Below are 25,867 nucleotides of genomic sequence, written 5' to 3'. Positions count from 1 at the left end.
AGAAATGTGGAAAGTGGAAACTGGGGGTGGGCCGGTGGGGTTTGGGGCTGGGGTACCCGTAGGGCTTTTCTTTTTTTTTAAAAAAAAAATAAACCAAAACGACGTCGTTTTGGAAAAGGAATTAAAAAAAAAACATTTTCGAACCGGTCGGTTAACTAGAAACTGCCGGTTTTCCGGTTTTTATCAAAACCGACCGGTTCAACCCGGTTCAAAACGATTCTCTTCCTTATCCGGTTACATCACTCAACCGGACCGGTTATAGGTCCGGTTCACCGGTTTTCCGGTCGAACCGGCCGGTCCGGTCCGGTTCTTACAACTATGGTAGGGAGGTTGATAAAACATTATTTTATGAATTATATTGTGTTTAATTGAGTGGTTTTATCAAGTCTTCACCCACTTATTCATATAATTTGCATGTATTTACAATTCTTTCCTGAAAATGTTCCATGATTGAAAACTTGCTTCCTAAAGATCTTTTAATTGTATATTTTTATTCTCCTTCGTACCATTCGATGCAATGATCTGTGTGTTAAGTGTTTCAGGCTTCATAGGACAGGAATGGCGTAAGGAATTGAGATGAAGCTTGCAAAGATGGAAGGAACACAAGGAATTAAGGAGATGACCAGCGAGAAGTGACGCGGGCGCATGGCTCACGCAGCCACAAAATGGAGGAAATCACAGTGACGCGCTCGCATGCCTAATGCGACCGCGTGGATTGGAAGTTGCACAAGTGACGCGAATGCATGGACGACGCGCACGCGTGGCACGGAAAATGCTGAGTGATGCGAACGCGTGGATTCTGGGCCGCGTTTCAACCCAGTTTTTGGCCTAGAAACACAGATTAGAGCCAGGGAACATGCAGAGACAAGAAGAACAATTCATTCCACATAATTTCTAGTTTTTAGATCTGATTTTACTCCTCCCCTAGGTTTCTCTTTTGACATTCATAAATTAGGATTTGAAGATTTTTGGCTTTGACTTTTGAGAAGAGTCTACCTCTGGAACTGGTCATTATAGTTTGTTATTTACTTTTCATTTACTCTTCCATATTCTTAATTTGTCCAGAGTTGATATTGGATTATTTTCAGAGTTTATTAATACAAAACTATTTTTACTTTTAATTAATCTCTTTCATTATTATTTATTATGTCTCTTTTTATTTTTCCCATTGATTTTTTGAAGTCTACATTTATGATGATGGAGTAGTTCCCCAACTTGATTGGGAGTTGATTAAAAGGAGAACCTTGAGTTGGAATACTCAAGAGTTCAATTGTAATTGGTTCATTGTTGGTTGGCTTGTTAGTTACTAACTCTAATCCTTCCCAAGGGAGAGAATTAGGACTTGTGAATAGAAGTTGACTTTTAATTTGACTTTCCTTCATTCGTTGAGGGTTAACTAAATGGAAACAATGACTAATTATTAATTGATCGTGACAAAATTCTAACAAGGATAGAACTTCCAATTAATCTTCTCCTGGTCAATATTTTATTTAAATAATATAAATTCTCTAATTTAATTTTCTGTTTATCAAACTCAAAAACCCATTTGAAAAACCTCTGATTGATAAAATAGCACATTTTCCTGCAACTCGTTGGGAGACAACTTGGGACTCATACTCCCAGTATTTTATTTCTAAAATTTGTGACAACTCTTTTCTAAATTGATAAGTGGATTTTCGCCGGTTAAGAACTGTACTCGCAACGCCATTTTTCTAAATAATTTTTAATCTGCCAATTTCTGCTCACGTCACCCGCCGTTGCAACCCAAACGCCGATGAGAGAGAGAGAGAGAGAGAGATCGGGCAAAGGGAGAGAGAGAACTCGTGAGGGAGTCACCGCAGGAAGGAGTTCGCCGCCGCGTCCCGTTGCCTGCGCCGCCGCCATTCATCATCCCTGCTGCCGGACGCTACCGTCGGAGAGAGAGAGAGAGCCTGCAAAAGGTGAGAGACAGAGAGATCTGAGGCTGAGTGGGGTTCAACCATCGTGCCCAGCTGTTCTCGCGTCGCCGGCGCCGCCTCCGTCAGAACATGCGCCGTCAGAAAAGGGGTTCAGGCCGCCGGAATTCATGGTCGTTGCCGGAATTTATGGTGAGTTAATCATGCCTAGCTACCATTAGCACCACCTCTGGATCTTATTTGTTCTGTAACAGCCCTGTGTTTGTTTATGAAGTTCTTGACTCTGCTGGGTTTGTTGGAATCATCGCAGCTGGAGTTGGTCACTGGAGAAAACAAGCTGCTGTGCCATCCTTTTTCATTCTGAATTGATTCTCCCGTTCATAACGCTATAATGCTTCCACTCTTGTTCTATTTAGCATTTTGTTTCTCTGTTATATTCTTATTTTAATTACGATAGCCGATATCCTTGTTTTAGTACTGCTGTGTTCTGTTGGGAGTGTCAAAATTGTTGCTGTGAGTGTGATCATAGTTGGTGCCACTGTCTCTATCCCGGTTACATTGGGAATTATCGCTGCTGCTGCCACAATTGGGAATAAAGGGATTTTTGTATTAAGTTATGCAATTGCGACATCGAGAAAGGGGCTTTTTATACAAACTAATTTTGTTTAAATTGGAAATTGTTATAAATAGATATACTGTACAAAATGTATTTCTGGTGGTTATGTGAGTCTTATGAATTGTCTGATTTTATTTTGAATGAATATGGTTGCCTGTTTGATTGAAACAATGTCTGATTTTGATAAATTGGAGATTTCTGGATTGGCTTATTTGAATGCTTTTGATAATCTGAAAGTTGAGTTTTTGTTTTATTGGAAACTGATTTGGTCTTGAACCTGTTGGAAAGAGTTGATGATTGGTTTTGTTGGAACCCGGAAAGGGTGGCAAAGTCCAAGTTTTAGGAGAGATGCTGTCAAAATTTTTATAAAATCTGATACTTTATTTCAAACGAAGTTTTTGAAAAGAATGAATTATACCTTGAATTGAATTATGAATATATGAAATAGGTTTGAACTCTTTTATTAAGAAAATTGTTATATTTTGAATGTAAACTATTTTAGAAAAGAATTAGGTTTTAAAGTTAAATTTAAAGATGAAAATAATTATGTTTTGGAAATTGATTAAATAAGCAAATTTGAAGGAGTTTTAATGGATTTAAAAGGAACTTGGATTTTGATTAACTAATTTCACTTTACGACGTTTTAAGAAAAGTTTGAAGTATTTTAGGAAACTTTGACTTAGTAAAACTGATACCATTCCCGAGCCTTTGGAAACATATTTAAGAATGAAACTGAAATTGATTTTCGGTTCAAATAACTTGGTTTTGGTCTAAGTGAGTTGATTTTGAAATTGGTTCGGAATAATTGGACACATGACTTGTTTTGGTTTAAATTCAATTTTTTTTTACTTAAAACAAGAAGTTAATGTTTCAGAGGTTTTCAATGAATTTAAGAAATGAGTTAGGTTACTCTCCTCTGAAGTATTGAGACTCTGCTGAGGAATTTTATGACCAAAATCCTGATTTAGAAATGAATGATTTTAAGTCTTTTGAAAGATGATTTTGAATTTGGCATGGTTTTGAGATTGTTCGGAAGTGTTGGAAAGACGTGAAAAGTGGCTCCATTTTGAAAAGTGAATTCTTGCCAAGATGTGAGTTGGATATGGTTGTATTTAAAAGTAAATTGGCCAAGAATGATTTTGAAGTAAGATATTAAGCCCGATTGATGTGTTGAAAATGTTTATGAAAAACCACTGAACTACTGTTTATATTGAGATTATGAGATGCTATGCGCCCGGCAGGGGCTGTGGTTGGATCCCGCCTGTCGAGGTAGCAGCGGCGTAAGGGTGGTGGTTCATCTTGCTTGCGCTTAGATGTGAGGTCGGCGGCAATAGATCCCGCTCGCATCCCTTTGGATCATCAGAGCGTACAGGCGCAAAACCCTGAATAGTGATCCGAGTACTATATCTCGGGGGGTTTTCACACCATGAATCCGAAGGGCAACATCTCCATGGGGATGTGTCGGGTTGGCAGTTGAACCGACAATGTGATATCACAGCCAGTAGGGCATACATTCATCATTTGCATTTATATGACATTATTTGGGTGTGCATATTGTAATTGGTTTGCCCATGTGAATACTTATGTTAATTGCTAATTGTTATACTTGTTGTAATTGCTATTGATTGTGTTTAAACTACATTAATTGTGATTGTGTTTGATTGGGTGATTTGTGATGAATTGGTTGATGATTGAGTTGTTTGTGCTGGGGGCCGTGTTGGATTGGATGGGCTTGAGGCCGTGATTGGTATATTGAGTTCTAATTTTATATAAAGTATCTGACCGATTCAGCATAGACTTAATGAACCTATGCTTAGAATGGGATGGTCATTTATACCACGTAGGTAACTGCTTTCATGGTTGTAGTCTAGAAAAGTATGAAAAATCAAACTCTTACAGCATAGACTTAATTGAACCTATGTTTGGGACATGTTGGTCATTCATACTGTTTAGGAAAAACTTTTCAGATTTTACAAGAAAGGAAAAAGATTTTGTTTTAAATTTTTTGAGAAATTTACCAAGTCTTCAAAAAGGGATTTTCTGGATTTCGAATATGTACCCAAGGTTTTTATTTTAAGACTCATAAGACGAGCAATGATCACTGTATTCTAAGAATAAATTTTATTTTAAGTATCTTGTTATAGCAATTTCTGTAATCCTATAGTGAGAACAAGCGAGGACGACGTTCTCACTCCCCTACAGGTTATTTCCTTTCAGGATATGGACGACGGAGCTTCAGAATAGTTATGTTTATTTTTTGTTTATTCGGTATTGTTGTATTATCTTAGCTATTATTTTCCCTCGCCTTTATCTTTATTAAGTTTGTAAGAGGGATAGGAAATTGTGATATGTATGGTTGTAAGCTAGTGTTATATATATATATATATATATATATATAGGTATTTGGTTTGTATGTACATATATGTTTATGTTTTCACAAAAAAAGTGTTTATGAAAGGTTATACGGTTTTTAAGTTTTAAACAGGCTCATATTTTAGTATTAAATATTATAAGAGTCGTCATAATACTCGAGCTATCAGAGTGGTGCAGCTGGAAGCGTGACATTTTGATAGTTAAGGTGTTACAGCTGTTTCAATAAAGTAAATGGAACACATAAAATTTTTTCAATTAAATTATCAATAATGTTAGAAAGACGAAAAAAAATAGTCGTAACTTATCTTATGTAGTATTTATTAATTATTACAATAATTAATTAATATTAAATAAGATAAATTCGTACTATTTTTTGCTAATTTTTTTTTTAAATATTTTCATTAAATTATAAAAATTTAACTACTATATACTCTTAAGATACATGATAAAGTTACTAATTAAAAAATATTTACAAAAAACGATGCAAAATCTAAATTTTTAATTTATTTATTATGTATTTATTAAAATAAATTATTTAAAATTTTTTATTATTAACAATCTTAATTTGTGTCTTAAAAATACAGGTTAGCTAAACTAAAATTTTAACTATTCAATTTTGTAAGAGAGATAAAAATTTAACTAAAATTTATTTTATTTAATATTTATTAATTATTATTATAATAATTATTAAATATTAAATAAGATAAATTCTCACTCTTTTTTACTAATTTATTTAAACATATCACCTTACAAGGAGGCCATGATGATGTTGTGCTTCTTCTGTTTATTTTTTTAGAAAATGATGGATTTGGCAATTTAGCACCAGTCGATCCGTTTTCATCTAATTCAATTTATACATCGTGCATATATATGAATAAATCAATATACTAATTAGGTAATTGATGTTGTGTCTAAAAGATAGTAATTAAGATATTAAAAAAATGTTTAAAAATTAATATTTAATTTTAAAAACATAAAAATAAATAATTTTTAAATATTTTAAATTTGTAATAAAAAATAAATTAGATAAAATTTAAGGACCAAATATTAAACCAAATAATAAACCTCATGGAATCGACATACTAATTATTACTTAAATTAACTTTAATACCATTATTATTTTAAGATAAAATATAGGAGAATAACGTTTTTTTTAATAACGTAAATAATAAATTAAAAAAAGAAATTTAATTTTAATTTTAAAAATTAAAATTTAAATTAATTAAGTTAAATTATAATTTTGACTTTTTTTATTTTTGCTGTAACTGCTCTCTCGCAATTATGTGTTACCGCCGCTGCTGTTTCACAACCCCGGTGTCTCTGCAGCTACAGTCTCGTTATTTATTTTTTATCAATTAAGTTTGATACTCATTTTACTATATATGTTGATGTTTTTTTTTCATTTTAAAGTGGATGTTTATTTGAGTATATGATTGATATTTTACTTTATTTGTTTGATTTTACATACACATGCTCCGCAAGATGTTTATTTTACTATGTATGCGGATGATTCTTTTCACTAAGATGTGGATGTTTATTTGGGCCATACTATTTGAGTGAATGAAGCAAAGCGGCACGCGATGGAAGTGGCAAAACACGACACAGCGGCATGGAAGCAAAGACAGAGGTGTAGCGTTGGAGCAGCGGCACACGGAACAATGTCTCTAGCTTGGCGACGGTGCGACGTCACTTCGTGGGCTTCAAAATGGGCAAAATAGTGGTGCACAAAAGGATGGGAAGAAGACGCGACTGCACGGCAGTGACACAGGGGTAGTGGTGCGACGTCTGATAATGGGAGAAATGTGATTCTCTTCAGTGGGTTAGCGACAAGAGCAGCAGCGCATGGTGGTTGAGGATGAAACGCGACAATGCGTTGTTGACAAGGGGGCAGTGGTGTGGCATTGGGGTGATGATGGAACAACAATTCTCCTCATGGGGTTAGTGACGGCGGGCAAGGGCCACGCTGGGGAGTTTCGTTGCTGACGACACTGGCTGCGTGCTAGGGTTGATGGGCGGTGGGATAGTTGTGTTGAAAAATGTTTAAGGTTAAGAGTGGTGAAATTAAGTAAAAGCGAGGGTGAAGAATCTATTCTTATTATATAAAAGTTAATATCTAAGTTTTTTTATATTGTGTTTAAGCTATATTTTTCCTTCTAACAATGTCATGTCAGCAATTTTGTTTATTTGCCAAAACTTGAAAATTAACCAATCATCTTTTAGTAAAATTTTTTTAAAAAAAATAAACAAAAAATTCTTTTCTATTATTATTATTATTATTATTATTATTATTCAATTAAAACATAAAGTACTAATTAAATACAATAAAAAGTGTCATAATAATAATAATTATTATAAAAATTTTAGTTATAAATATTAAAATTTTATAACTTATACATGTTAATACTCTTACTACATAAGATTCTATTACCCTTTATTTCTTACTCTCTTATACTAATAATTAACAAAAATTCTTTCAAATAAGTTTAAATTGGCCACATTTTCTTACTATATACATTCAAATATATCATGATTATTAAATTAATACATAATTTTTATATTTTTTATATTTTTCATTCTCATTTATCTTTCTAAACCCAAGTAAGTTCAAATTCGACTTATTTCCTTACTAGGTATATTTAAACACATCATGATTATAAAACTAATTTATATTTTTTCTATTTTTCACTCTCATTCATTTTTTAATTTTTTTAATTATTTACAACCCAAAAAACACCATATGAAAACTCAAAATATGACAACTAAAGCAAATATATAAAAATGGAAGCAATAAATGAAAATGCAGTTTTGTATAACTCTAATATAAAAAGCCTATGTCTTTTTTAAAAATAAATGAATTTTTAAAATAATAAATTATATTTTAATTTATATTATATTTTAGTTGAATAATTATATGAAATTATATACAAATTATCAAATAAGCATTCTACAAAATATTTTTAATATAATACAATTCAAATTTAACATTAGTTTACATATTATCTAATTAATTTTTAAATAATATAACACTTATTAGAATGGACTATATAGTATAATTAAGGTTTAATTTTTCTGCAGGTCCTATAGTTTTATCGAATTCTCAATTAGGTCTTTATACTTTTTTTCTTTTCAACTGGGTCCTTATACCATAATTTTTTTTCAATTTAGTCCCTACCATGACAAAAACGTTTTAGATAGCAAAATATTCTGTTAAAAAAATGAATATTTTCACTGTTAGGGTTGAAAATCTAACTGAGGACACCTCTATATTTTTAAAATTCAAAAATAACCCTTGGAAAGAAACGAAGATCATGGAATCCGGTGCAATTGCCAAACTTATCGAACTCTCCATTGATAAACCAATGGAGAAAAACCTAACGGAGCTTATATTCAAGATCTTGGCTCAATTGTGTTTGTGTGCAGAAGGGAGAGAATAGTTCTTGAACCACATGGCCGGAATCGCAGTTTTTCGAAGAGGAGTCTGAGGGTATCGGTTGCGACTGATAATCGAGCCTTTCATATGTTGTGGCGAATTTCAAAGTTTTCAACTACGAATGAGGTGGTTCAAGGATGTTGAGGGAGGTAATGCGGTTGGAGGGAGATGTGGACATGACGAGGGACTGGTCAGGGAGCATGGTCGGGATCTTGGTGCTGGCTGGGAGGAGGCAGAGTCTCTACGGCGATAAAGGAAGAGGAGCAAGGTGGAAGTGGAAGAGGTAGAGAGAGGGCTGACCAGACTTCTTGTAGGCAGAGTCAGTGGGGACGAAGATGGTAATGGAAGGGGACTGCTCCAAGAGAGATTCTACCACAACTTGGAGGGTAAAGTCCATGGAAACGAAGCTTGAGTAGGCAAGGATGACAGAGGTTACTTCAAAGACCACAAGGCATCGCCCTTGTCGGAGTTGGAGATCGCGAACATGAGGAACCTTGTGAGTCGTGCATCGGACAGGACGGCGGATTCAAGAAGGGAAGTGGGGAGTGGTGGTGTGATAGGATGGCTGCTAGAGTAGTTGGACACGGCGGAGGAATATCTGAGGAGGGCCACTAAGATATGGCGACAGAATGCTATGCGTGATGACCATGATTGTAATGACCCAATTTCGCATGCTTATACTGAAACATCAAGTGTTACCAACTTGAAAGTACACCGACAATATTATTAATAATATCAAGCTTGAAATCGGGTTAACGAAACTCAATTTTTATGAAGAGTTAGTTACTCATTCACAGTTATATACATATATATAACTCAATATCTCCGGGGCCTGGCCCATATAGGAAGCCCCCAATCTGACTCCCAGACTAGCATAGCCTTCTGACCTAATCTCTCGAAAAACAAAAGTGAGAGTCTAAGACAAAAGAAATACTAAACCAGAGAGCTGCCAAAAGAAGATGTTGATGTCATTACCTAATCGCTGTCAGAAGTCAAGTCCACGATCTCCATATCCATATCAGGATCCTCATCATCCTCAGAAGTTAGATCCACAATCTCTATCTCCTCGATATCCTCGTCATCAGAAATAATGATGATCTCTGATGTACTCTAAGGACTACCATCACTGCTGTTGCCTGTAAAAACTGTACTACTAGGAGAAATCTACTCGAAAACTGCTGAGAGCTGACCAGAAGTCGCGGCAAAAGTCCTGATAAGCTATATGGTGAAAGGGTAAGAGGAACGAGTAGAAAGAGACTCTATCGACATATCTAAACTTATTGGAGGAGACTCAGGGATGTAGTCATCAACAACAGGGTCAGACTGAGGCACCGCCTGACCATTCTGTTGTGCTGGAACTGGACCTCCATGCATGTGATCAAAAGGATAATGGACAGAATCGGGATGTAACCAAGATAGTGGAAAAACATACAATGCATCATGATTAAAGAGAGGTGAAACTAGCGAGTGCTGAAAGGGATGATCTCTAACTACGTACTTATGGACTCGAGGTTCCGTGGCCACCACGTAGAAGCTAAAAAGGACAAGATCCTCGTACATATAAGGCTGCTCGATCTCGTAGAAGATAACATTCGTCCCTATCTATAGGGGGTAGGAAGACAGGGAATAAGAACTGAAGAGTTTTTAGTAGGGTCGAGATGAAACAAGTTAATTTGTTTTTTCTATAACGGCCTCGTGTCCCAGATCAATCAAATCACAACAAAAGACTATAGAGCAAACAACAAATAAAAGCAAATAGAAACATAACATACAATTACAAGAACAAATAAAAAACTTACAAGAGATATGCGAAACCAAGTATGATGCATGTCTAGCCCAAGTGCGGGTGATGAGCTCATCTGTCTGTTTTCGACCCACACCCGACATTACATCCTTACAGACATTGTCTCTCATTGCCATTGATAAACCCCATTTTTAGGGTTTATCTTGTATTGAATTTAGAGTATTTTGATGACCTTTTCTCACATTTAACCTGTGAATTAGCATGGTTTTGTTATCTCTCCCGTGTTTGTGCTTAAGTGTAAAAACATGCTTTTTAAACCTTATTTTGATGAATTCTAATTTCTCCTTGATTCCATAAGATGCCTTGATGTGTTTGCTAGTAATTCCAGGATTGAAATAGGCTAGGCATGGATCAAAGGAAGCAAGGAAGGAAGCATACAAGTGGAGAGAAGCATAAAAAGTCAAAGAAGCAAAGTCAGCCATGCACGCGCACGCGCACAAGGCACCCACGCGCACATTGCAGAATCGACCAGAGACGCGCACGCGTACCGTGCGCGCACGCGTTGATGACCGCACATGACTTCATTAAAGCAACACGTGCCTGGCGATTTGAGAGGGTTTCTGAACCTATTTTGGCGCCAAATGCTGATAGAAAGGAATAAAAAGATCAAGGATTGAGGGTAAGGCAATCAATCTAGCATATAGCCTAATTTGGATTAGTTTAGAGTTAGTTTTAGAGAGAGAAGCCTTCACTTCTCTCTAGAATTAGGATTAGGTTTAGGTTAATCTCTCTTCTTAGATCTAGGTTTAATTCATACTTTGATTCACTTTTCCTTTACCAATTCTTAATCTTCTCCTCCTCCTCTTTCTAGTTATGTGCTTTAATAATTGTAATTCTTCATTTTATTTTGGATAGATTGTTGTTCCTTTGTTTTCTTTCAATAATGCAATTTGAGGTAATTCATGATAATTGTGATTTCCTTGATTGTTGTTGTTAATTCTTTGCAATAATTGTTGTTAGATTCTATTCTTGTTATCCATTTACTATGCTTTTCTTATATGCCTTCCAAGTGTTTGATAAAATGCTTGGTTGGATTTTAGGGTAGGTTTTTTTGTTCCTCTTGGCCTAGGTAGAGTAATTAGTGACTCTTGAGTTATCTAATTCCTTTGTTGATTGATAATTAGAAGTTGCTAATTGATTTGAATGCCTCTAAAGCTAGTCTTTCCTTTAGGAGTTGATTAGGACTTGAGGAATCAAATTGATTCATCCACTTGACTTTCCTCTATGGTTAGAGGTTAACTAAGTGGTAGCAATGAACAACTCTCATCACAATTGAGAAGGATAACTAGGATAGGACTTCTAATTTTCATACCTTACCAAGAGTCTTTTATAGTTGTTAGTTTATTTTCATTGCCATTTATATTTCTTGTCTAAAATCTTAAAAACCCCAAATATAACTCACAACCAATAACAAGACATTTTATTGTAATTCCTAGGGAGAACGACCCGAGGTTTAAATACTTTGGTTTATAAATTTTAGGGGTTTGTACTAGTGACAAACAACTTTTTGTATGAAAGGATTATTGTTTAGTTTAGAAACTATACTTTACAACGAGATTTCATTAGTGAAATTCTAAACCGTCAAAAATCCGTTCATAAAAATGGCGCCGTTGCCGGGGATTTACAATGGTGTTGTGTTATTGGTTATTGTACATATGTGAATATTGTGAATAGGTTTATCTTTTGTTTGTTTCTTAATTTTTGTTAGTTTTATTTTGTTCTCTCACTATGAATTCTCACTTTGGCTTTGAGTTTGGTTCTAATTGTGTTGTAGGAAATGTGGACTTCAATGCTAACATGTACCAAGGATGGAACACTCCAAGATGGGAGGAGCCTCAAGGAATTGATCACTCCTATTGGCATCAACTTCCGGACACTTATAGGTATAATTCTCATCCTAATGCATGTCAATTCAATGGTTATGGTGACTCCTTTTATGACAATCAACCACCACCATATACTTATGAATCTTATCCTCAACATGATGCTCAACCATACTCACAAGCTCCTTTCTACCAAGTACCTTTATGTGACCCTTATCCATCATATAACCAATCACCCACACCACATCCTTGTGACCATTATGAGCAAGAACCTTTAGAACCACCACAAACCTATCAAGATTACTCCCAAGAACCACCTCAATACACACAATCTCCACAACCTTACCAAGAAGAATCACCTTCCCATTATGAACCCTCTCTCCAAAGTAATGAACCTTCTTACTCACCCCAAGCCCCAATAGACGATCCTCTCACTTTGTTACTTCAAGGACAAGAGGCCATGAAGCGGGATACACTTGAGTTTGTGACCAATTTGACCAAAGTGGTGCATACTTTAGCCCACCAATGTTTGAAGACTCAAGGTAATTCCGTGACCACATGTGAAATGTCAAAAGAAGAGCAAAGCATGAAGGAGAAATTGGAAAATCCGGTGGAGAAAGAGGAATCAAATTTTGTGTTAGAACATTTGGAGGAGCCTATGATTTTTGAAGAAAAGGAAGAAGTGGTTGAAGATTTAGGAGATGTTGAAAGTCCATGGGAATGTAGCATCATGGAGAACTCTTCCAAGAAGCTTGATATTGATGTTGAGGAGGGTGCGCAATCTCCAAGGCATGTCATCGTTGGAGACTTGGAAGAGGCTTATCAAGAGATGGATTCAATCATGGATGAATTTCTCTATACAATGGAATCCTCCCCCATTGGACATGAAGTTGAAATTATAAAAGAATGTGCATAACCTCCCATACCCTTGGTGAACAATGAAGAAGAGAGTGAATCAAAAGAGAGCTACCATGAGGAAAAAGTTGGCATGGTGTATATTGAAGTTGAAGAATATGAAGAGGTTGATCAAGAGATGGATTCATTCATCAATGAATTCCTATCTAAAATTGACTCACCTCCCATTGGGCAAGATGAAGTTCTTGAAGACAACACCAAGCCATGTGATAAAAGGGAAAAGGTTGAAATCGAGGAAGCTCGCAAAGAGGTGGAAATACACAAAGAAGAGCACAAGGAAGTAGACCTTGCATTGTCTAAGTGTGGGGAGGTCTCCCTTCCCAAGTCACCATCCAACACAACATTCAAGTGGGTAAAACTCTTATCCCTAAGCTTTACTTTCTCACTTGAATATGGTTTAATTGAAAATGATGGTCAACTTAGAGCTCTTTGTGGAGTTAAAAGTATAAGAGAGTTGTGTAGTGGTTGCAAGTTAGGAATTAGGCTCATTAAGGTCAAAGCTTCAAGGTATAGGAACGATGATTGGAAGAATGCCACTTTACAAGGGTCTCAACGGAAGGCTTGGTATGTTAAAGAGAATTCTATATGTCAACCACCCGGAAAGTGAGAGTATGAAGACCAAATCGAAGACGGGTGCGAAAACAAGATATGGGATCCCGGTTCGCTATGTGAAGACCAACTATGGGGACTCATATCTTGGGTAGAACTTTGCCCAAGCCTGATGAAGATGGTTGAAAATTCTCTCAATCAATTGAGAAGCAAAGATCCTTGGAGATTCAAGGATGAGTACAAACATAAGCCACCATGACAATAAGGATGCATTTTTTTCTACTTTTTGGGCAAAAAAAAACGACTATCGGCGCGCTAGCACTCTGTGCGCGCGCGCGCACATTGCACTTCCGCAACTTCTGGTACAAAAACCAGAGAGTTGTGCGCGCGTCGTGCCAGCATTGTGCTGGGAGCATGATGAGCGGATAATTTATACGCTTTTTGGCATTGTTTTCATATAGTTTTTAGTAAGTTTAAGCTACTTTTAGGGATGTTTTCATTAGTTTTTATGTTAAATTCACATTTCTGGACTTTACTATGAGTTTGTGTGTTTTTCTGTGATTTCAGGTAAATTCTGACTGAAATTGAGGGATTTGAGCAAAACTCTGAAGAAGGCTAACAAAAGGACTGCTGATGCTGTTGGAATCTGACCTCCCTGCACTCGAAATGGATTTTCTGGAGCTACAGAACTCCAATTAGCGCGCTCTCAACGGCGTTGGAAAGTAGACATTCAGGGCTTTCCAGCAATATATAATAGTCCATACTTTATTCGAAGAATGACGACGTAACTTGGCGTTGAACGCCAAGTACACGCTGCTGTCTGGAGTTAAACGCCAGAAAAACGTCATGATCCGGAGTTGAACGCCCAAAACACGTCATAACCTGAAGTTTGACGCCAAGAAATGCCTCTACACGTGAATTCATCAAGCTCAGCCCAAGCACACACCAAGTGGGCCCCGGAAGTGGATTTATGCATCAATTACTTACTCATGTAAACCCTAGTAGCTAGTCTAGTATATATAGGACATTTATCTATTGTATTAGACATCCTGGATTGTATTTTGAATCCTGTGATCACGTTAGAGAGGGCTGGCCATTCGGCCATGCCTGAACTCTTTGCTTATGTATTTTCAACGGTAGAGTTTCTGCACACCATAGATTAAGGGTGTGGAGCTCTGCTGTACCTCAAGTATTAATGAAATTCTATTATCTTTTATTCAAATCTCTTTTATTCTTATTCCAAGATATTCATTCGTACCCAAGAACATGATGAATGTTATGAGTCAAAATTACCCTCATCATCATTCTCACTTATGAATGCGCGTGATTGACAACCATGTCCGTTCTACATGCAACAAGAGCTTGAATGTGTATCTCTTAGATTCCCAACAGAATCTTCGTGGTATAAGTTAGATAGTTGGCGGCATTTATGAGGATCCGGAAAGTCTCACCTTGTCTGTGGTATTCCGAGTAGGATCCTGGGAATCCGGAAAGTCCAACCTTGTCTGTGGTGTTCCGAGTAGGATTCCGGTAATGAATGATCGTGACGTGCTTCAAACTTTAACCTGCTGGGCGTTGGTGACAGACGCAAAAGAGGGATTCTATTCCAGTAGGAGCGGGAACCAACCGGTGATTAGCCGTACTGTGACAGAGTGCGTTAGCATAGTTTTCACTGCGAGGATGGGATGTAGCCATCAGCCATGGGTGATGCCTCCAGACTGGTTAGCTGTGCGAGTGACAGCCGCACAGGATATTTCCCCGTGAGGAATGAAAGTAGCCACAGTTGATGGTGAACCCCTATACAAAGCTTGCCATGGAAAGGAGTAAGAAGGATTGAGTAGAAGCAGTAGGAGAGCAGGCGTGCTTGAGCCATGCAGCATCTGCATATACTTAACTGATACCTCTACTAATGAATCTGCATAAGTGTTCTATCCCTTTTATTTCTTCTTTTTATTATTAATTATTCGAAAACCCATAAAACTATTTTAAATCTGCCTAACTGAGATTTGCAAGGTGACCATAGCTTGCTTCATACCAACAATCTCTGTGGATTCGACCCTTACTCACGTAAGGTTTATTACTTGGACGACCCAGTACACTTGCTGGTTAGTTGAACGGAGTTGTGAAGAAAATAAACAATGCCCTCAGAGTATACATCCTTTATAAACAAAGAACAAGTGATCACAATTTCGTCCACCAGAGCACAAGCTCATCCACGCGTAAGCGCGCTGTGCGCGCGCGCAGATCGTCCCAACCTCATCCACGCGTAAGCGCGCTGTGCGCGCGCGCGGATTTGCTCCCTGCTTTTCTCCTTCCTCCTTTCTCCTTCTTTCCTCTTCTCTTCTTCTTTCTTTCTCATTTTTTTTTTCTTCTTCCTCTCTTGAAAGATTTTTTTTCTTTTCTCTTTTAATATAAAAAAAAATTTTAATAAAAAATATATAATAAATAAATAAATAAATAAATAAATAAATAAATAAAATACTAAAAAAATAAAAAAATTACTAAAAATATAAAAAAAAAATTTTTCTCTTCTTCCATTTCCTTTTGTCTATTACATTTGCATACTTTTATTCTTTGCATTTTAATTTTGTTTCTATAATTTGTTCTCATTTTCTTTTCTAAATTTCTCATTTTAATAATGGTGTTGAATTCTCTCACTCAATTGTTGAGAATTTCTTGCATTTGTTTTGGTGCTTCATGACTTGTTACATTCATTGTAATATTTGTCAACACACAAGATTAGTGCTTTAGTCCTTCCTAATTCATTACCCTTTGTTTTTTTCTTGTACCGCTTCATCATTGAGTTAGGATAGAATTAAATGCTTTCATGCGTATCACTAATCTTGTTTGTGTCAATTCTTATTTGATCTTGATGCTCAATATACTCTCCATGCTTTAACTTTACTCTTGCATCAAGTATCAGTTGATATGCCTTTTGCTTATATTGATTTCTCACTCACATGTTGTAGCTACCATGTAGTAGAGAATCATACTCTTATTTGGCATTAGCCCCCGCCTATGTTCTATTTACTTTGATATCTTTGTTGTAGGCTTAATTTTCTTTCTTTTTCTCTCCTTTTAGGCTGGCCACCAAGAAAGGAGGAAACGGAAAGGCTTTTAAATGGGGCAACGAACAAGTCATCCGCACAATCTTTCGAAGAAGCTCATCAATTGTAGCAACCCATCCACCTTGCTCTTCTTTGCATGCACCGAGGACGGTGCAATCTTCAAGTGTGGGGAGGTCGTTCGACCGATCTCCATGGGTAAAGATTTCCTTTTCAACACCAAATTTTTTATTTTCTTTGTTAGATTAGCTATTGCATTGCATGATAGGTTGCATGTTAGTTAGAATTTGTACATATTCTTACCACTTCTTTCATATTAGGACTACTTGGTTATGGTGATGATTTCCTTTCCAAAAAAAAAACTATGTTTTTAGGGCACCCTACCAATTTGAAAATTTTTGTTGAACTTGCTTGAAAGAATTTATTTTGGAACATGGTTTTTGAGCTAAGAACACAAGCTTGTGAGATTTGAGCCTAATGGTGTGGTTACATCTTATAACCACTTATTTTCCTTCTTACGTGTAATTGTTCTCTTTCTATGATTGTAATCTTTGATTTGTTTGAGTCTATATGTCCATTATTCCTTGTATTCATGCATTTATATGATTGAGGCCATCATTTCATTAGCTCACTTATCCAGATAGCCTTACCTTTTACTCTCCTTTGTTAGCCGATTTTGAGCCTACGCTTAACCCACTTGTTCTTATTTTAGCACATTACAAGCCTTAAAGCGGAAAACAATGAATGTCCTTTATTTGGATCTTTGATTGGCTTAGGCTAGTGAGTGTGAGTGTCATCCAAGAGTGGGAAAACTTTGGGACATTGGTTGGGATAAAAGGGTGTTTGTGTTTTGTATTTTTATATTGGGGAATTGGTACATACTCATGTATTGATTAAATGTATAGACCTTATGCATTGATGTCCTTGTGTATAGTTTGAAAGAAAAAAAGAAAAAATGAAAAGAAAAAGAAATAAAAGTGAAAAATAAAAAAAAGAAAAGAAAAGAAAAAAATGTAAATAGAAAAAGAAAGAAAAAAAGAAGAGCAATAAAGGGGACAAAATGCCCCAAAGTGAAGCTCAATAAGAATCAATGCGTAAGTGTTGTGAAATGAAAAGAAAATGCATGAGTATGTGAAAAAGTGAGGAATGGGTAGTTAGATTAGTACTTAATTGTATAGGTCATTATATAGGTTAGGTGGGAAAGTTTAAGTTAATCAAAGATTCAAATCCTAAGTCCACTAGCCATATATGACCCTACCTTGACCCTAGCCCCATTACAACCTAAAGAAAAGACCTCATGATAATTGCATGCGTGCATTGAATAATTGTTGATTGTTAGATAAAAAAACAAATCTTGGAAAGCATGATTAGGGGAGAATTGAGAGAATCAACCCCAAACACCGAGCGACTAGAGTGCAAACACTCCCGGTGAGGGTTCGATGCTCAATTCCTTGATTCCCGGCTTTCACGAGCGTTCTTCTTGCAAGTCTATGTGAACTTCATGTTTATACTTCAATTGGTAGGACTCATGAATCGTTATATGATCTTGGCCCTACTTGTTCATATATGTCTTGGAGATTGATTTATTTTTAACCAAGTAGGTAAAACCATTTCGCAATTAGTTGCATATAGTTTAGGTTGCATATAGTTTATTTACATTGAATAAATGTTGATGCCCTTTGCTTTCTCTTGGCTTAAGCATGAGGACATGCTTGGTTTAAGTGTGGGGAGGTTGACAAACCCCATTTGTAGGGTTTATCTTGTATTGATTTTAGGGGATTTTATCACCTTTCACCCACATTTATTCAATAAAATAGCATGGTTTTGTATATTCTCCTTTAATTGTGCTTGAGAGTGAAAACATACTTTTTAGGACTCAAAATAGATAAATTTAATTCACCTTGACTCTATTAGATGCCTTGATATGTTTGTTAAGTGATTTAAGGTTTAGGAGGCAAAGATTGGATCAAGGGAATGAAGAAAAAGCATGTAAAGTTGGAGAACTCATGAAGAAATGATGGAACCAAAAAGCTGTCAAGCCTGACCTCTTCGCACTTAATTGACCATAACTTGAGCTACAGAGGTCCAAATGATGCCGTTCCAATTGGGTTAGAAAGCTAACATCCGGGACTTCGAAACAATATAAGATTTGCCATAGTTGCATTGCGCATAGGGGCGCGCACGCGCACGGTACGCGGACGCGCCGATGGTGGCACATGACCCACTTAATGCAACACGTGGCCAGCGATTTTAGAAGCCTTGTGGGCCCAATCCAACTCATTTATGATGCTATTTAAGCCAAGGATTGAATGGGAATCAATATACTTTTTCATACTTTTCATACTTTTCATACTTTTAATCATTAGTCATAGTTTAGTTTTAGAAGTAGTTAGAGTTAGAGAGAGAAGCTCTCACTTCTCTCTAGAATTAGGATTAGGAATTAGGGTTAGATTAGGATCTCATAGTTCTAGGTTTAATTCAAGTCTCCTTCTACTTCTACCTTCACTTGATGATTGCTACACTTTGGTTCTTCTTTCTATCCCTATCCTCTTGTTGTAATTTCTCTTATTTTGTTTCTAGGTTTTGTAATTGAGATATTTTTGTTCTTTTGTTTTCTTTTAATAATGCAATTTGAGATAATTCATATGATTGTGATGTTGTTGATTGTTGTTTTGTTAATTCTTTGTAATTGTTGGTTGTTGATTCCTTTTATTCTTACAAATAAAAATGCTTTCTTTCATTACCCTCCAAGTGTTTGATGAAATGCTTGAGAGGATGTTAGAGTAAAATTCTATGTTCTTGGCTTGAGAAGGTGACTTAGGATTTCTTGAGTTTCTAGTGTCCAATTGATTGATAGTTGATAGCCATTGACTCTAGCCTTCAATAATCCAATTAGTGAAAAGCTAGGACTTATGGACTTGGATTGATATTACTCACTTGACTTTCCTTTGCTACTTGATTAAAGGATGACTTAGTGAGATTAATCCTTGCAACTACCATGCTTGTGGCTAGTGATAATGATGAAGACCCTTGACAACCAAACCTTGCCAAGACCATTTTGTTAATACAATTTCATTACCATTTGCTATTCATTTTTCTCATCTAAAACCCTAAAATAAATAAATCCATAACCAATAACAAGAACACTACCCTGCAAGTCCTTTAAGAGACGACCCGAGGTTTAAATACTTCGGTTTATAGATTTTAGGGGTTTGTACTTGTGACAAACAAATTTTTGTATGAGAGGATTATTGTTGGTTTAGAGACTATACTTAAATAGTGTCGAGTACACTCTTGGGTTATAGTGCCCGCACGCTCTTGGGCTATAGCGCCCATACCGCTCCTACGATTAAAGTGACGGGTCACACTCTTGGGCTATAGCTTCCATACCGCTTTTCGAAAAATCATCGGATAAATCAATGACAAGAAGAGTCATTGGTGTAGCACTTCCAACCAAAATTATTTCATCACATAATTAAATAACTTTCAAGATATAATAATTCTTTATCCAAAATTTTATTATTTTCTTAAAATAATAAACTAAAATAGAACGGGTCATAAGATTTAACTTTAGAATCACTTTTCTAAATATCTCAGAGTTATGCTTAAATTCTATAAATACTTTTTGAAAAAATGCATAAATATGCCCATTGAACTAAAATACATAAATATGCTTAAAATTTGAAAAAAAAAATGGCATATTCTGTAAGTTACTTTTATTAAAATTGCGTATTTTAAAAATCACTCTAAATAACTTTGAACTTCTATAAAATCACCCAGTCATCACTAGTTACTTTATAATTATTCAAAATATTGTACAATTTTCAAATACTTAAAAATTCATTAAAATAAGTAAATTGAGCACGGTTCTTCCATTTTAAAATAAAAATTATTTCGTTCAATTAGAGTCATATTTTTTCTAAAGCCGTCTTCCACTTTAAACCCTTTATTTCAAACCAATTATTTTTCTTAAAAAAACTAAACTCAATTTTATTTTAATAAAGTTCACATATTTATAAATAAAAAATTTTTATTCATTAAATCTTTCTCAAAGCAAGCCTCTTCTCCTTTTTACTTGAAATTTCTATTCAAAATATTCGTTTTGGTTATATTTAATCCCAAATCAACATCCAACCGACAAAACTCAGTTACATACTGTTATATAACTCAGATTTCAGCCAATTATTCAACAACAATATCTCAGTTTTCAATTTCTCAACATGGCCGAATCACAACAACAATTCCAGCAGCAATTCAGTTAAAATTTTAACAGCCAATAATCACATATTTAAACAACAAATATCAACGAACAATAATCCAATCACGTATATCAATTAAATCATAATTTTGACCGATTAAAGTGTCAAACTCTACCTCTGTGAAGCACAGAACACACACAAAAGATACTTGAGGAAGTTTCTGATCGGTCAAACGGAGTGAAAACGTAAAAAATTTGGTGGTTCTTCCCCTCCCTTAATTGGTTCGGCCAAACTAGTTCTTGACATGGGCAGCTCCATTTTGTGATTCCACTGAACAAAATGCACGTCACCGCGTAGAGGAGGAAGATACGGTCACTTATATCATATCAAAATTTTTGTGGGGGTCACAGATCTCAAGAAATCAAGCTTGAAAAGTCAAAAATCAACCAAAATCCTCCCTTTTCTCTCCATGCATGCCTCGAATGTTCCTTGAGAAAAGAGAGAGAATTTTATACTTTTATATAGCTTGATTAGTGACTAAGTATCACTTAATCAAGGGGAAGGAGGCATGCGTCACGACACGTGGCGCATCAAGTGTTGCATGCTGCGATTTTAAACCGGTGAGTCAGCGAGGTTAATTTTTAATTATCTTGAAAGGTAATTAAGGTAATTGGACATGATAAAAACTCAATTAATTATCTGATCAAGTGGTGGTACTTAATTAAAATAAGGATTGAGTAAATTACTAATGTAAATGACATTAGTAAAGTTGAATTTTTACAATATTTCGAGACCAATATCAAGTGACTGTCTTTCATCAAATAAAATTAAATAATAACATAATATTAATATCACATTATTGTTCATTTTATTTAAGAATTGCAGAAAAACTTATCATAAGCGTTATGCGAATAAAACGTAAAATTTACATACGCGAATCTATCGCAAAAAAACCAGGATGTCATAATGATGCCTCTTATTCCAAGATTCTTAGACAGCTTCGCAACGAAAATATTTGAATCTCTATGTAATATCTAATCAATCAAAATAATTTTTCTAATAATAGAACACTAAGAGAAATTCTACTGCTATAAGAGCTATAAAGACGAAGCTTGAGTCGGCGAGGATGTCGTTGGCGTCGGGCAATGGAGAGATAAATGATAGAGAGACTGAATATTAGGAAAAAGGGGAATAAGGAAGCTATTGATGAAACTTGAGAGTCTCTGAATATGAAGATAAAGATATATAAGTAAATGTATAATGTACTAACGTTTTTTTAGGTATTTAACGTTAATAGGAACTAAATTAAAAAAATATATAATATAAATAATCAATTAAAAAAATATAAAAATTTAATTAAAATTTCGATAAAATTATAACAACATATAAAATAGTTAAAACTATAATTAATATACTTCTTTACACATCACGCGAATTTCACTTTAGCAAAAATAAAATTAAATGTTTAATAAATCTAAAATACAATACGTTATTCACGACATAACCTAGCGAAACTTTATTATAATGTTATAGCTTCCATTATAACCATTCCCTCCTTAATTAACTTTTATAGATTGTACAAATTAAATATTATAATGATTAGAACTTAGATGTTTCCGTTTTTTCTTACTAAACCAAATAACTGGAAGAATAATGTTTGAGAAGCATAATTTGAGAATGATGAGAAATCATAACTTTTTTTATATATGCATTCATATCTTTATTCTTTGTTTTTTAATTATTTTCAAAATACATAAATGATTATATATATATATATATATATATATATATATATATTTTAAAATAAATAAAATAATTTTATATTATTATTTTTTAATATTTATTCATTTGTATCCAACCATTCGTAACTTTGTTATTCTAATAAATTTTTAAAGATAAAAATATGTTATTTTTATGTGACATTAATTAAAAATTTTTAAATAATTTAACATATTTAATAATTTGACGACTATCCATTTCTTTTAAAAATAGATTGCACACTTAAGTTTCCATCATTTTTATAGAGAAAGTTTAGGAAGTTAGTAGATTTTGTGGTTAGTCATTAATTAGTCATTAATGATATTTTTAATAGTGTAAAATTATATCTAATGGTATAGAATTATTCAATTTTCTTTTGATAGTTAAGTGCTGGCCAGAATTTAACCACATCTGCATATAGCTTATTGTGAAAACTAGTTTGGTGGATTCGCATTGCTGAAATTAAACTTAGTATGTAAGCATGTTCATCTTTCTAATTAATATAACAACCACCCTCCTGTTTTTTACTTCTTCGTGTACATGGGACAAAGGAGTACATTAAACCGAAATCGTCACAAGCATATATATATATATGTAGATAATGTACAAACTAATTCAACAATTAACATCTGAACTTGATATATATATGTAGTAAACATTGTTAAATATCAGTAGCCTAGCTAGAAAGTTAACTGGGTAATGCATGCATCAACATAACCCGAATTCCTAAATCTGATTACCCAACTAAGAGACCTGCTAGAGATAGAGAGATTCAATCCCAAGCAACAACTTTAGCGAAACCTGACCTAGAATAATAGTGATATTATTATGTCACAGAAGCATTCCAGATTTGCAGAAAAAGCAAACAAGGAACTTGATTGAATGATTGATTGATGTCAGTCTCGCTCAGTTATAGGAGGGTTGAAAGGAAGATGTGGCTCCTCCAACAAGGCATGATCTCTTGACAAATCTACCTTTCATTCTAGGTCTCTTCTCCGCATTCAGTTTCCTCACTTCATATCTTATCTTCTTAGCAAACAAACGAGTCCTTCTCTTCTCTCTGTACCTAGATACTCTTGCTTCTCTTCCCCCATCTCCAACATGTCCCCTCACGCTTCTGCCATCCCCATAAGAAGAGCACTGATGAACATCTCCACCACTTGGATCCTGAAATTCACAAATATGTATGCGCATCTGCATCAAATACTAGTACAAAAATACATATACATAGACGGAGTAGAGAAGTACTAATAAGTACCAAGAAATTTAGCCAGGAATGATCATGAGGGTTGAACGGAGGAGGGGTTCCTGTTGTCCACGGAGAACCTTGGCTTGCCCAAGCATTTATAACCTCTTCATAGTTTAGTCTCAAAAATATGTCCCTCTTTTTCTCTTCACCAACACTATCACTATTATTACTTACTGGTGCGGCAGTGGTCGCCTTTTCCTCCGCCGATAAGAGCACCGATTCGATATTCCAATCAAATTCGTCATCGTTTGTGATGTCAAAAACTGACTGAAGATGACTTGCTGTATCTGAATCAAGCTCCTCATCCTTCACCTTTACCATTACCATTGCACCCTCCTTAATATTAATGGTGGTTTCGGCTCTAACGCATGCATCTTCTCTTTGAACTTCTTCTTTGCAATCAATTCCTAATGAATCTTCATCAATCCCACTTCCAAGCAGGGTTTCAACATCAGCAGCAAACTCAGCAAGATCCATATCCGATGGCAGAAACTCAGAGAAGCTCTCCAAGTCATCACAACAACCTCGTTCTTCGTGATTCTTCTCGTCCCTGACTTCACTGTACACATCATTGCAAAGCTCTGCATCGAAAGGGTCAAACACGGGCACGCGACACAGCAGCTGCTCCTCACTCTCATGATCATCCAGAAGAGCTGTTTCTTCAACTCCAAGCTCCGGCACAACGGGAAGAACACAAGCGGTGTTGAATAAAACTTGGTCCTTAAGCCTTTGTTGTAAGGCTAAGTGCTTGTTGTTGTTGTGGCGTGGTGTTCTTGCCTTGCGCGTGAACCCACTGTGCCATGCGTGTGCGGTGGTTACCTTGTTGGTGAGCTTGCACGACGCCGTTTGAAGCCTAACCCTCTCGTGCCTGCTCGCTAACTGGTTCGCGGAGTGGACCAAGTTGTCGCAGGCATGGCAGAGGAATGCATCATCTGCAGCGCAGAACCACCGTGCCCTCCTCCGTAAGCAGCTGTCGCAAGCCCTGGCCGTCTTGGCACCCAAGGCACTTGCAGTTGTTGCAGTTGCAGCTGCTTCTTTCATGTCTATGCTCATAGAAGAACTAAAAATAACAAACTTGTCAGAGCAATGAAAATGGCAGTTAGTTAGTGATTGCAAGTTGCAATTGCAACAGGAACTTTGCAAGGTGTTTAGTCTATTTATTTGGGGTACCCCCAAAATGATTCACTTCAATTCAATTATTTGTGTGTTGAGACTTGACAGTGTGGTGTGGGAGAAACCCTATACCATCCTATGCACTTTTGGTCATTTTGCTAATGGTCCCCGCAATTCGGGCTCATCCAACATCCCATTGGTTGGTGATTTCATGTTCATCTTGTTCTCTGAATTGTGATTGGTTGTGCTTGTAACAACGGGATTTCACATGGGCCCCACTTGGAGCTGCACCTGGTAAGTTTAAGTGTTTACTCGACTGTGTGTTATGGGCAGTGGTGAGAGTTAAATTTCTGAGTAAGACGCTTTTGTTGGGATCCACCCTATTGATTCAATAATTCCGCCTAAGACTTTAAAATTCCTGCTTGCGGTCCCCTACTCATGTTGCTTTCGCTTCCCCTCTCTCTTTCTCATACTTCTTTTCACCCATTAGATTCTCTTCGCCTTCCCTGCCTATTTTACATAATGTTCGTGCTTGACTCACCTTCAATTTTTATGTTTCAAAACCACATACACATAGTATTCATTGCCTCATCATTATTAGTTTCCTTTCTTTGCTCTACAGAAGTTGATCTAATTGATGAAACTAAAAGGGGATAATTAAGATTGTTGTGTATATCCTAATGTCAAGAAACGGATAAATTTCTTACCATTGGGTTCAAATTTTACAAATTGGTCATAACTCATAACTCATTTATTTGGTAACAAATTAGTTTCTCTGCCGATATGTTATCTGTTTATGGTTAACTCAGAATTGCATGCATGAAAGGCAATACTGATGTAACAGAAAGCACATAAGTCTACACAACCTATACAAATCAACCGAGGTGGCCGTTGATATTATAGGAGTCAGTCCAAAATCCAAATAATAGATCACCATGAATTTTATTATATATTTATTTTCACAGTAAATTTTAAATATACCAAAGCCACATGATGGATGTGTATGTATATATATAGATTCAATTTTTTGGGGGTTCCATCGGATATGCAGAATTCTCCAACATGTATTCTTGTCACT

At 35.6% G+C, this 25,867-nt stretch overlaps 1 protein-coding gene across 1 annotated transcript; it reads right to left on the bottom strand.

The window, feature by feature from the left end:
• Positions 1 to 22,985: 22,985 nt before the first annotated feature.
• On the bottom strand, positions 22,986 to 25,334 carry LOC112790285 (zinc finger protein CONSTANS-LIKE 16). The gene is made up of 2 exons (XM_025832614.3): positions 23,686 to 25,334; positions 22,986 to 23,594 (listed from the first exon to the last, which is right to left on the bottom strand). Exons 1-2 carry the CDS (start codon positions 24,727 to 24,729, stop codon positions 23,334 to 23,336), a joined length of 1,305 nt encoding a protein of 434 aa, XP_025688399.1. The 5' UTR covers positions 24,730 to 25,334; the 3' UTR covers positions 22,986 to 23,333.
• Between the last annotated feature and the right edge of the window lie 533 nt (positions 25,335 to 25,867).

This window comes from Arachis hypogaea, chromosome 3 (genome assembly GCF_003086295.3).
Source record: "Arachis hypogaea cultivar Tifrunner chromosome 3, arahy.Tifrunner.gnm2.J5K5, whole genome shotgun sequence".
Classification (NCBI taxonomy): Eukaryota; Viridiplantae; Streptophyta; class Magnoliopsida; order Fabales; family Fabaceae; genus Arachis; species Arachis hypogaea.
Note: the sequence above shows the minus strand (reverse complement) of the source record. Positions and strands in the feature narration are given on the sequence as shown.

Excerpts from the sequence above, each read along its gene's own strand:
- LOC112790285 (XM_025832614.3), bottom strand. The coding sequence starts at position 24,729 with ATGAGCATAGACATGAAAGAAGCAGCTGCAACTGCAACAACTGCAAGT. Across the intron at positions 23,595-23,685 it reads ATTCCTGGCTAAATTTCTTG|GATCCAAGTGGTGGAGATGT; the intron begins GTACTTATTAGT and ends TGTGAATTTCAG.